This window comes from Coffea arabica, chromosome 2c (genome assembly GCF_036785885.1).
Source record: "Coffea arabica cultivar ET-39 chromosome 2c, Coffea Arabica ET-39 HiFi, whole genome shotgun sequence".
In the NCBI taxonomy this organism is placed as follows: domain Eukaryota; kingdom Viridiplantae; phylum Streptophyta; class Magnoliopsida; order Gentianales; family Rubiaceae; genus Coffea; species Coffea arabica.
Window position 1 is genome coordinate 67,053,495 of NC_092312.1, and position 13,615 is coordinate 67,067,109.

Below are 13,615 nucleotides of genomic sequence, written 5' to 3' on the forward strand. Positions count from 1 at the left end.
GACAGAAATTGAAAGAAATTACACCGTCATCAACACCCCAGAAATGAAGACAAAAGCTTAAACTGCCCTTCATCCCACTTAAACCTCGAAAAGATGGCAAATGCAAGAGAAAAACCAATAGCGGTGACTATAACAACAGCCGAGGAATAGAACTCCAAATATGACACCCTCCCGATTACAATTTAGTGACTTAATACAGTCAAATTTCAATTTTATCAAATGCATCCTTAGCTTTTTGGAGTTTTGCCTATGCGGCCACTTAATTAATTAAAAATATTCTATTTTGAGGGAAGGATGAATTAAGTTGTACGAAAAAAGGATGGTAAGTGAAAGGTCCCAATTACACAAAAAAAAAATTTATTTTTATTGTTAAACATATCTGAACATGTTAAGTTCTAACTAAGTTCCTAATCTAATAAATCCGTTATACCCCAATTTGCATCATGTCCATTTGATATCTATGCAAACATAAGCACATGGCATATCACATATATACGTTCGTTATTTCCTTGGATCACCGTTGATTTCGGTAGACTCATTGAATTTATCCTGTAATACAGCCTTATCATCTTCCACTAATCCTCAGCTGCCATTCTTTGAGCAGCGATCCTGGAATAATGGAGCCTATGCATGCATGATGTACGATAAATACTGTGCACGGTATGATGGCAAATGCATGTGCTGCTTGCCAATAAGCAAAACATAGCACCAGCCCTGAAGGCAAAGAATGCCCGGCACGTGATTGGTCTGACCAACAATGGTGCTATCATGTTGGCAACACCTTACTTAGTGCTACGCTGCCTAAATCATGTCGGAGATGAGGTGAGAAGCACTTGAACAAGGTAGGAAACAGAAAAGTAACAAAAAGAACAGTTGCAAATCGAAGTGTTTAGTTTCAAAAGCTGCAGAAATTTTCACAAAAGATTAGTTGGCTTTGTTGCGTCTCCTGTAGAAATTCAAGTTGCAAGCACGACTTCCAGAAGAACAAATGGCAAAAGCTACCATCTTCATTGGCATAAGAAACTCTTGTGAAAAGAGAGTCATATGAGAAAACAATTTGGCCACTAAGAGGTCATTAATTCAGAAGAGGGAAATAGTAGATTTGCCTAGATGATCATTAAAAACCTTTCTATTTGCATAAAATCCAGAATTAGCGACTCTATACACTTTGTCTCTTGCTTTCAGTAAAAGTTGTTTTAACTGAAGTAGGGAATCAAGACCATTTACAGATACACAATCTTCTTGGAATCATTTCTCGATTTGAACGACAAATCTGGACAAGGAAACACTGTTTTGGAGTACATATTTAGGGCTAAGAAAGAATGTTCTTTCTTCCAAGTATACTCCAAATACGAGGCTTCTACATGTTAATCCAAAGTTCAAAGATTATATTTAGGAGTAAAGCATCCAGAGAATCTTCAGGTTCATATCTGACACCAAAGCATTTAGATCGACACTTATCCCACTGAGAGGCAAGTTCGAAGGAGTGGAAACATCACCCTTTCTGGTGACACATTCTCAAGGTAAGGGGGTGACTCGTCCCCATACTAACCAATTCAAACTTCCTAAATAATAAGAAAATTATCTCCTAGACAATTCAAAAGCAAAGGAATTAGGAAGCACAGCGAATTTCAAATGTAAGCCTTCATCAAGAAATTAACTATGAGGCACAGGATTTTATACTTGACACCTGACGAAAGAAGTTCGGATCTTTACGATCAAGATATCATGCGATCTTAAGGAGTATCAGATGGAAAATCCGCCACCTCAGAAATTGGGTATGCCAGATCCACAAAACAATTTCAGGGAAGGTAATAATTTTGTCAAAGGACATTTGACAATTTCTAGAGCCAAGGAGGAAAAAAAGATGAAGGAAGAAGTTATGCTGGAGTTAAGCAAGGGAATAAGTTGATAATCCACAATTTTCAAGCAAAAACAACTCTAAACTGAGACGGGTGTATTGTTAAAAAAAGATGAATTTTGAACTAATGATCCTTATAAGCTAATGTGCAGCAAAATTTAAGCAGACCCAAATTTGTTTAAGAATTTAAAAAAGTAGATTATTTAAATTTGAGAAAAACATATAAACATGTGGCCTTTCTTACATGGATATCCTCGTAAATGTGATACACTGGTGATATGTATCATTACACAAATGAAAAATCACGTATGATAACTAGCACAACTAGCGATCTAATGTTGTACCTTAGCTCCACCATTTCAAAGAAGTCCAGAATGCCAGGAATTGCTAACTAAATCACTAAAAAAAGTGCATAAAAAAGAAGAAATCACTAGTTTCCTTACAGCACGCAAGTTCATTCAAGCTGTTATCATGGTTCAGAATTCATGCATACAATTCATATGACTACATGAGTAGGTATCTTTACCAATGAATTTTTTTTTTTTTTTTACATTTTTAAGCACGTTTTCAGTTACTCCTTTTCACAGTAATTTCTTTTTCCTGCGGGTTTCTTGTAAGCATGAAAAGTGTGACATATTTCTGTACTTTATAGGACTGTTAGGAGAGAGTATATCAAACTAATTTGTACTAATTCTATAGCATTTTTCTTTTGTTGGCTTGAAAGGACCAATGTCATGTCTTTTTGAATCTTGTTGCATAATTTTAGATTGGATTTCTGGGACATATTGAAGGAAACATGGGATCAACAATAAATTCTTTTGCAGTATCACAGTTAGGTTCATTAATTTCAAAATTCAGATGGGATGCTTCAGTTAGGCATAGAAGTGTGAGTTCTAGGAAATTGATTAAGTTCAGGGCTGATTCAAGTAGGGTTTATGGAATTTCTGCAGCGAGACAGAATGAGAACAATGGGGATTTGAGTAGTTCTGGAAAGACATTGGCAGCAGATTATTTTGAAGGTAATGAGGGAGCAAATGATGCCGCTGAGATATTGCAGCCTTTGTGGGATGACGGATTTGGCACTCAGACATTTAAGGACTACTTAGAGATAGCAAAAGACATAGTTAGGCCAGATTACGGGCCACCACGGTGGTTTTGCCCCATTGAATGTGGATGTCCTCTAAAGGATTCACCTGTTCTTCTGTACTTGCCTGGTAACTTTTGTTGGATATTTTATTTGAGTTCATTGTATTGCGGCGGGTTATTCGTTATGTAATTTTTTCACTCTACTAGCAAAGGAACTTGTGATTTGCAGAATTCTCATATGAAGTTGGAATTTTACTTTAGCTTTTGTGCGTGTAGGATTAGATGGACTTGGATTGGGTTTGATCTTGCAGCATAAAGCTCTGGGGAAGTAAGTTCTACTTAGAATCCTTATAAGCACATTGTTTGCGTAGTTTCCATTTACCAACTTTATCTTGTACTCCTCTCTGACATAAAGTTGGGAGGAGCAAGCTCAAGCACCTATTGCGTTTTACATTGGTTTATTGTTCTGTGTAAATTGCACTAAAGATTTAAAGTATACAAATCCATTCTAGTATTATATAACCATCAGGTTCGCCACATTATGCTCTTGCTGCCAGCTTAAGCTTTGCTATAGGTCAAACCAAATTAATGTTTTGTTCAACTCGGATGGTTATAGTTTTTGGAATTCAGTTTTGTGCCCTTTTCTTTCTGCCTGCATATCTGCACCAGGAATAACCTATTCCTTCAATACTGTGAACTGAACTATTAGCCAACAGTTTCAACTATTACTATTTGCATAAAATTCATGGCATCATAATTTGATTTTATAGGAAGACAGAATGCCATTATTGTATTAACCAAAGAGGTTTGCCTGGATACAGGGTTTTTGAAGTTCGGTGCATGCACATTCCTGTTTTTGATCGCACGCCATTTCAAGGTCTTCATCTTCATTAAAAAGATTGATTTGTAGTATGTTGGCTTCCCGAATTACTCATACATGTTATACTTGTACTGTTGTGCATAAAAGGAGTTAGGACGGAAAGACTTCCGAGCTAAGTACTGAGAGCATTCAGGAAAATGTTGGGTAAATGGAACCTCTGGAAGCATTGCATATATTACTGCACTCTGACATAATGTCATCACATTCTTAACTATTACTCTTAATCGTAATCACATTTTCATGGTCCTTAAAATTAGTGAAATGGATGTCTTTGGCATGTACTCTTTGCGAATTAAACTCTTGGGATTTTTTCACTTTGTTGCACCAATACTAAGAATGTTACACGTCTTATTTGTCGTACACTGTTGTTGTGGTTGCTTGTATGTTCTTAAGCTCCTAAAAGAAGTAAACTACATATGCAGGGCTAGTAAACTTTGTTGAGAATGCTGTGAAACTTGAGAGTGCATCTTCTCCAAAGAAGCCAATCTATTTGGTTGCTGAATCTATTGGGGCATGCATTGCATTGTCTGTTGCTGCTCGTAATCCTGTGATTGACCTGGTTGTAATATTAATCAATCCAGGTTATTCAAGAAAACTATTTACTTCCTATAGTCTTTTGGTAGTTCAATTACATCTATCTCCTGCTAGTGTTGCACTTCATTTATGCCAGTCGACAGCTTATTACAAGTAAGCTTATACAGCAACTACTAACAATTAGGTTGAATTGCATTGCAGCAACATCATATAGCCGGTCACAACTTCGACTTTTGCTCCCTCTCTTGGAGGCTTTGCCTGATCAACTTTGTACTATGATGCCTTACCTTTTCAGCATGACTTCAGGTAGCCAATCAAGTATTTTGATATAATCTTGGCCATAATGTTGTACAAGCTCCCAATGAATTTTGCAACCTACAAAGTCTTGTTTGCTAGTTTATTTGAGATCTTAAAAAGTATAATTCTTCAAATCACTTTCAATTAAATCTTGCTGGTACTATTGTAAGTTGAATGCTTGATTCCTAACCTGTAAACGTTGCAACTTGTTGACATTTTACATACACTTTCGTGAAGAGAATAACTTGAGATTGTTTTGAAATTTTGAATATGGTCTAAATTGGCTTTTCAGGCTTATGATTTGGTTAAGTTGAAACTGTGAAGGGCGGGCCTCTACACATTCGATGCTATATAGCAATACCTGATTGGAATTCTTACCCCATGTGTTTTATATTCCATCTGAAATTTTCCAAATGGAAAAAAATTTTCGGGATACAGTTAGGAGTTTTGCCAAGGTTGATTTCTTTTTAGAATATCAACAAAGAGTGAAGGGGAAATTTTGTGAGACAAAAGTTATTTCAAAGAAAGAAAGAAGAAGATGAAGAAGAAGATTGTGGATGACAAAAATTACCAGAATAATGGAACACTTTAAGGCATGGTTCTTTGTAAGATTTGGTGATTTTTATTTTGTTCTTCTTAATTTCTCTTTTAAATTTTGAGTTATACATATATGTTTTAGTCCCTCACAATCAAGATCCCAGGACAGCAGTAGATATGAAGATTTTTTAAGCACTAAACTAAAATTTGACACAATTGAAGTCTCCAATGACCAAAGCACTAGTGAAATGTGTCCCCTTATTATGTGAGGAAATATGTAGAATCTTCATATTTCGAGACATCTTCAGTGTCATAATAGAACATATCTGCAGTTCATACATCCCCGCAGTAACAGTACTGGATCATATCAACCTGTTTCTCCTTTAACATCTGACTTTCAGTAACGCTACCCTATGCACTTGATTTATCAAAGACAGGCAAAAACCTTTTCTGAAGTTAGGAAATGCAGCAAAGTGCTCTGAGTGTTGTTCTTTCTTCCTTTTATTCTCTATTTGTAAAGAATTTTTTTAATTGAATATTCTTACAAGATACAGAACGTTGCTTTCATGATCTAGGGGACTCGGTCAAGAGGGCAATGTTGAATATAAGTGGCTTTTCTCTAGCCGAAGGCGCCAAGGAGGTTTTCAGAAATCTGGCTGCTTTATCACAACCTCTTTTTGTAAGAACAGAAACTTGCATCTGGTTATGCTGCATTCTTTTTTGGCGTTACATGGTTTCTTTTCTTTTTAGTTTCTTCCGGTTGACCTGTCCGTTCTGATTACTTTCGTGCATGCTCACCTTCATAAAGAAGTAAACTATATTGTAGTTTTGAAGTTTCCAAATGAACAAAAAAAAAAAAAAGATTAAGCCTGAGAGCTCATGAATTTCATGGATATGGATGATATCTGACTCTTTTTTGATGATATCTGACTGTATGGATGATAGCAGCAGGGAAATCGTGTAAAATCTGACTCTTTTTTGACGTTAATGATGAATATGCATCACCCAGTAGTTTGGAAGATTGCGATATCTGGTAGATAATGGATCGCCAAAGTTGCTTGTCGGTCGTCGAGATGTGACCTTTTTCCCCCAAACTGATTCTTAAGGTTAATATTCTTTGTAAAGGCTACAGCTTGCATTATGATCTTCTGCACTTCCTTTGAAGGGGTTGATTGATATCATGCCCGTGGAATTTTACACTTGGAAGCTGAAGATGCTTAAAACTGCTGCTGCTTATGCAAACTCCCGTCTCCATGCTGTCAAAGCTGAAGTTCTTGTTCTGGCAAGGTCTGCACATATTCTGGACCTTTAGCACGTTCATGATGCAGACATGTCTTCAGTCTTTACTCTTTATCTTTAATGTCAGAATTCTCCTACATCCTCTGACATGCCTGTTGCTTTGCTTCAATGATTAGCCAATTACCAATATCTCTCTCAGCATCAACCTTTGCTTATTTATTTTGCATCCAAAATTCTTTTGGGTGCACTTGTACATGACATCATTATCATCTCTTTTTCCCTCTTATTCTGGTAAAGATGCACCTGTATTATACCTAACTGTAAATCTAAATGCCATCTCTCTTAGCTTTGATAGTCTTTTTGACTTTTAGTGGCAAGGATAATATGTTTCCAAGCGAAGATGAGGGAAGACGACTTTCAGATACTGTAGGGAACTGTAATTTCCGGTGCTTCAAGGACAATGGCCACACTCTTCTCCTGGTATACTCTAATTGCCAGCATTCTCAAACTTATATGTCCCTATATGAGAAACCTCAGTTCTTGTTAAGCTGGAAGCCACTGACTATTTGAAAAGTTTTTTTTTTTCTCCTGGTCTTTCATTTGGTCTTATGAGCATATAGACATACCCTTCATTTCCTCAAAGATAGTGTTTGTCAACTACGCACAGCCTTTCTTTCGACAGGTAGTTTCTTCCTAGAGAGACCAGGTGTCCTTAATAATGAAATGAAACTCCATTTAATGTAAGCTGAGATTATAAATCATAACAAGAGAAGTTTCTAGATGTGTTGAAAAGTGATTCTGTGAGCTGTAGTTATTTGCAGAGTAAACATTTGTAAGAGGAATTTCAAGAACCTGCTTGAATGTTTGGAAGTATTTCTATCTGGTTTTCTATCTCCAATTGACTGTAGTAAATGTCTACAAAGTTAGGCAGTAACTTCAAAACAGGTCAGAACTCTTTGCCATCCAAGGCTGGTACCTATAAATAACTGAGTAAGTATGGATACAATTTACAAAATAACTAAGTAGGACTTCATCTTAACCCTCACAAAAGCAGTCCTAAAGAACCAAGCCTGCCGAAAGATAATTGTGGAAGAAACGGTCCGAAAGATAATTGTACGGCAGACGTCCCAAAGTAACTGGATACTGAAGTTTATATCACTTCCTTATCTGCATGGAGGATCATTCAAGGACCTGGAATTCAGGAAGCTGCGGAGCACTTAGTTTGGTATTAATTCAGAACGTAACGTTTTTGAACAAATAAAAAGTTCATTCTTGAAGAAAAGTTGTTGACTATGCCTTATTACTTTCATTTAGTTACTAGGAGGATAAACCACCTGTTTATTAGGAATGATAGATATGGACAAATAACGTCGTCCAATATTGAATAAATACCATAATCCAGGATAAAATTGCTTGTGTACTTGATTCTTTGACAACTCTGCATGAGGAGAGTGTTTCTTACTTCAAGAGCTATGCTATGCACTGCTATCTAGAGACAGAAACGTGGCCACCTTAATTTTCCCATGCTTTAAAGAACTCAAATTTCAGTTCAGAGTTAGAGTGGACAACATTTCCTAGTAATTTCAATCAGTTCTTTATTATCTTAATCTTTTTCATCTCATTCAGAATTACCTAATATTACATCAACTAAACTTCAAATTCAATTCAATATAGCATGAATTGTTTCAAAATTTAACACTCTTTTAGCGCATTACATATTTTGCTGACCAGTCTGTGAAGTGATTTTTAAAATTCCTTTTTTTTTTTTGGTTGAGATGTGAAAGTTGTATGGTCTTAACGTTTCAGTTTACTAAATTTTTGCAGGAAGGTACTGTTAATCTGCTGACTGTTATTAAAGGTACCGGTCACTACCGTCGTAAGACTAAGCGTGATGAAGTCTCAGATTATGTGCCTCCTAGCTTGTCAGAATACAAGTTGGCCTTCGACAAAATTCTCGGGTATCTGGAATAAAAGACACTAAGTTATTTTGATTTCTAGATATTAGAAGACTATAGATGTAGCCTCATGAAACTTTATTCTACTAATCAGGTCATGCTTAGATCAAGTTCTGTAATGTAACAGTGGAACTTGAAGTCCAAACTTTCAGCATGTCAATTCCAAATGAACATAAATATAGAATTCATCCTCTCTTTTAATGTTGAAAAAAGAATAACTTAGTTGATGGCAAACTTGGATACATGTTACACAGTGTCAATTATGGAGGAGTGATAGCTTAGATAGGCGTTCTAGTTTCCAACTATAAAGTTTGAGAAGTGCGAAACTATTTCTAAATTCAACATTCGAACAGCAGGCCATAACAGATATACAGTGAAGCTTACGTTATTCATTTTTTGTTCACCTGAAATTTCACAGATAAAGTTTATGGGCTCAACAGCTATCTGTTTAGAGAGCAAAGCATGAACTCTGATTGCTTTTCTTGACATGTTCAACAACTCGGACTAGTAGTCATTTCTATTGCAAGTCTATACTGGGATGAATTTATTGTTTAAATGCACAACAGATTAGATTCAGAACAAAAAAAATCCTGATAAAATGTCCTGGCACCTGTCAAGCATTCTGATTAAGCGAAATGAGTTATAGTTTCCTAATGCAATTGGCTTCCATAATATGTGGTTCTTCCTTGGCGCTTTGTCATCTCCTTGATTTAATCACATGAAATGCAGATACTACCGCCTTGCAACTAGTCCAGTGATGTACTCGACATTGGAAGATTCAAATATTGTGAGGGGTCTGAGAGGAGTTCCTGATAAAGGACCAGTTCTCTTAGTTGGTTATCACATGCTTCTTGGAGCTGAAATTTATTCCCTGGTCGAAGGATTCTTGAGAGAAAAGAATATGGTTGTCCGCGGTCTATCACACCCTGAGATGTTCACTAAAAATTTTGGATCCAAGTATGCAGAGTCTTCCAACTTTGATTTATTCAAAGTCTTTGGTGCGTTACCTGTCTCAGAAAGAAACCTCTTTCGGTTGTTCTCAGCTAAATCACACGTTCTTCTCTATCCTGGTGGTGTGCGTGAGGCCCTCCACCGTAAGGTAAGGTGCCGTTATAATATCTTTTTAACTCTGTATGAAGAATTTCCTTTTTCGTTTTCTTCAGCCAGTTGACAGATTTTTCATTATACTTTTCTTTCTCCATTATTTACTGGGATCTACCCATAAGAAGTGTTGGTTTATGCTGAATAATCAGGCATGTTCAACTTTTGTATTTTTTTCGCTTATCCTGCTTAAGTGACTCAAACAATAGGCCCATGTTTCAGCCCAACAATGTTGGAAACCTGAATTTTTAAAACCAATAAGAAAGAAAGCTGTAGAACCAATTTCTCAGAAAGCATATCGTCCAGTGATGGCTGTAATGTAAGATCAAAAGGCTTCTTCTAATTGATCTGGAAGACCTTCCTTGGGGTATCAAGCCCCCTTTTTCAATCCACACGAGTAAATGAAACCTCTCTCTATATTTTTAAGTAAAATGATCTCTGTGATCAGATAAGATAACCTTTTTGCTAATGTCTGTGAAACCTTTTATTTCTTTCTTCGCATACATTAACCAAAGTTGGCTTGGTCTAAACATGTTAGGAGTGGAGGCTTTCTCTATTAATTCTTCCTCTTGCAGACGGCCCTGTTCCTTCTACTATTCAATCTTTTCTGAGCACATCTTCAGCTAATATGCAGCTCTTATATGAATATGAAATATTCAGGCACCACAGCATTGCTCATAAGTCGGGTTCAACCATTAATGAGTAAGATAAATCTGACCTTACTATCTCATGTTTCTCTGTGTTCCAAGGGCGAAAGCTACAAGCTATTTTGGCCTGAGCAACCCGAATTCGTTAGAATGGCTGTAAAGTTTGGGGTAACAATTGTACCTTTTGGAGTTGTTGGGGTAGATGATATTGTGGAGGTAAGCTTACTGTGCTTCACTTAATTTGGCCTCGCACTCTTTTTTTTTTTTTTTTTTTTTATTTTATGCTCAGTCACAATTACTTCCATGAGGCAAAGAAATATGAAGTTTTTTTATGTCAAATTAGCATTAGCATGGTAACATGAACTTATACTCATTGTATTGACATGACATCCATATCAGTTTAACAAACAGAGAGCAAAATAGAGGTTCTGATTTCAGAATTTTTGTCTTAAGATGGTAGTAAGTATAAAGGACAATATGCCCTGTTGCATACTTGAATTTGTCCAGAACAGGTTGAAAGCCACAATTTGTTATCCCTAATCAGTGTATTCCATATAATCCCGAATCTTTATGTGTGGCAGAACCCATATTTCCATCAGCTTTGCGGCCTTATACGTCATAAGAAGATACCATCAGCTTAATATCTGTATAGACTAATTATTCTTGAAATTTGGCAGTTATTCCTTGACTACAATGAGCAAATGAGGATTCCATTTCTGAACCAGCAAATAAGACAGCAAAATCACAACGCTATAAAGTTGAGGTGAAATCTCTTTTATGAGTAACATCTTTGACATCCTGCCACATTTCCATCATATCCATATTATAAAATTTTATTTGCATTGTACAATATCGACTTATTCGTGTTCATCTCAATCTATATCTGGATCCAGGAACCGAATTGAACGAACTGGGGAAGAGGTCTCCCACCAAGATTTGTTTGTTCCAGGCTTTTACCCAAAGATCCCTGGCCGGTTCTACTTTCTGTTTGGGAAACCAATAGAGACAGAAGGCATGAAGGAATGTTTGAAGGACGAGAAATTGACTAAGATATTATACAAGAAGATAAAGTCTGAGGTAGAAAAGAACATAGCATATTTACTTGAGAAGCGAGAGCAGGATCCCTATAGGAATATCTTGAAGCGAATGGCATATTGCGACGTCTCTATGCATGTCGATCATGTTCCATCATTTGATACATGAAAAAGGATTTTCATTCCAATTAGACTATAAAAGGACAATAATAAGCCTATGAAGATGTTCCCTTTTTATCTACGTTGTCTGTTACATGCATAATCATTAGATTTTCCAGCAGAGAAGTCTGAAATCAAGACAGCAGAAACAAATGATACTACTCTTCTACACATTGTTTTCAAGAAATCAGGCATGCTTAGCCGAATGATGAGAAGCTTTTTCTTTTTCTTTTTTGGCATTTACTTATTGTTAAGGGTACCTTACCATCAATTGAATAATCTTCCTAAGTTATTGAAGAGAAGATGGATTGCTGAGGCAACATTGCTTTCAACTGTTAGCCTCTTGAGATGGAATTCTTGAGCCAAATAAGTGCCTTCATATTAGTCCCTAGCCCCATATATAAAAAGCTCTTTCAGTTGATGATTAGCTTAGACCAGCTGAGAAAAACTCTCAATCAAGAAAACATTAAGCCCTCAAGACAAGACTTAATATGATTTCAGAACTTGGCATAGTTGAGAGGCTTTCTGTTGCTCTCATAATCCCTCCATATAAATTTCTAATCATGAATTAAGTCATGGCATGTGCAGGAATTGAGACATAAATTGAAGGCAAGACTTCTAAAAACGTACATTTGGAAGAGGAACTTAATAATTTCGGTAAAAATTTTGAGGAGCGAAATCTTACTTTAGAATGATGTCATTGAAATATTTTTATCTTTAATAAAAAAAAAAGGGAAACAAAATACAATTTTATTTTATTTTTTGAATCTTGGAGGTGATTGCCCCTATCCACGCCTTATATGTCCAATGAACCGAATGAGTTTCATAGAAATAATTTCAGAGATGAAACCAAAACATGGTGATTCAATGCATTTGTATTAATGCACTGATTAAATACTCTCTTCATCCCAATTTACTTGTTATAATTATTAAGGGAAAATGCCCCTAAAAGGAATTTAGAACTTAATTATAATTAGAACTTAAGCAAATATGATATTAGAACTTAATTTATAAATTCCGTTTGGATTATCTGTTTTTGGGAGATATTTTTGAAAAATTTTACTGTAACAGTATATATGAAAAATTTTTATTATAAAAATTTTTTGAAATATTTGATATATTGTATGGATGAGATATTTTTTAAGTTATAGTGTATAACTGTAGCATTATATTTGAAAAAACTTGTTTTTGGAAAAATGATCAATCCAAACGGATGTTTACTAGAGCGGTGGTTGATCAAAAATTTTGAGTAATAATTCTCAGAAAAAGGTACCATATTTTTGTACCAGCTAAGAATGCATGGTTTACCTAAAAAGACATTATTATATTATCTGTTTTGGTATTAAGAAAGACATGTAATTTGATTATTGTTTCAACTAAACGTTAGTTAGGGAGTTGTGGATTGAAAATCAAACATGCAATGCAATGATTAGTACATAAATATACTGTAAAAGAACACAATAATTACAATATCCATAAATCTTGAGCTCATATTTCTTATTGTATTCACATAAAAAGAATGTTACAGTACCTAAAAGAGAAGACTACGAGTTAATGCCAAAGAATCTCTGAAGACAAGTTATTCCAAAAAAAAAAAAAAAAAAAGAACCAGCTTTAAACAGTCCAAGATATTGCAGAACTGATCTACAACAACATTATCCTGCTCAGAATACCTTTCTTGAAGAATATAAAATCTTGCAGATACTGTCTCAAGCAAACGCTTAGAATATTCATTAGGATAGGCACATTACTGGATGCGATTATTCATGCCTTGAGCTTGAAGAAGAAACAACTCCTTTATGATAAGGAGGAATCAGCCACAAGTTAATTAGTAACAGTTCAAAGTAATGGGTCCGATATTTCTTTTTCCCTGGCCAGGGTGAAGAACATTTCAATTAAGTAATTAATCACTTAAGCTTTTCTGGTTTTGCTAAAGAAAAGTTAAACAAAGTAAATAATGCGATCTAAAGTTTAAAGGTTGTAATTATATTTCCATTCTCTTTAAAAAATTATTTTGAAAAACTTAATTTTCCTTTCTTTTTTTTTTTGTGTGTTTGATTTTGAGAATTGAGACCAAAGAATGAATGCAGATGCTGATAACTAGTCTGAAAGAAACAGCAAGAACAAATTCTTTTGACCCACAGGACTGCAGCTGATTCTTAAAGGTTTGAGTTTCATTCTGATTCTTTCCTTTACTGAACAGAAAAATTATTCACCATTTGTGTCTAGTTGATATCTGAAGTGATTCTACCTTATCTACTTGCAGTGCTCAAGTATTCTTTAAC

At 35.4% G+C, this 13,615-nt stretch overlaps 1 protein-coding gene across 2 annotated transcripts; it reads left to right on the forward strand.

Annotated features, from left to right (window-relative positions):
* The first annotated feature begins 2,622 nt into the window (after positions 1-2,622).
* On the forward strand, positions 2,623-11,511 carry LOC113724537 (phytyl ester synthase 1, chloroplastic). Of its 2 annotated transcripts, none has more exons than XM_072077300.1 (13): positions 2,623-3,075; positions 3,224-3,275; positions 3,769-3,824; positions 4,250-4,408; positions 4,563-4,667; positions 5,750-5,874; positions 6,361-6,482; positions 6,806-6,914; positions 8,259-8,392; positions 9,119-9,488; positions 10,240-10,353; positions 10,815-10,900; positions 11,031-11,511. In XM_072077300.1, exons 1-13 carry the CDS (start codon positions 2,658-2,660, stop codon positions 11,338-11,340), a joined length of 2,160 nt encoding a protein of 719 aa, XP_071933401.1. In that variant the 5' UTR covers positions 2,623-2,657; the 3' UTR covers positions 11,341-11,511. The 2 variants fall into 2 exon arrangements, with proteins under 2 accessions (XP_071933401.1, XP_027103231.2); XM_027247430.2 differs by having other exon boundaries at positions 5,771-5,874.
* The last annotated feature ends 2,104 nt before the right edge of the window (positions 11,512-13,615 follow it).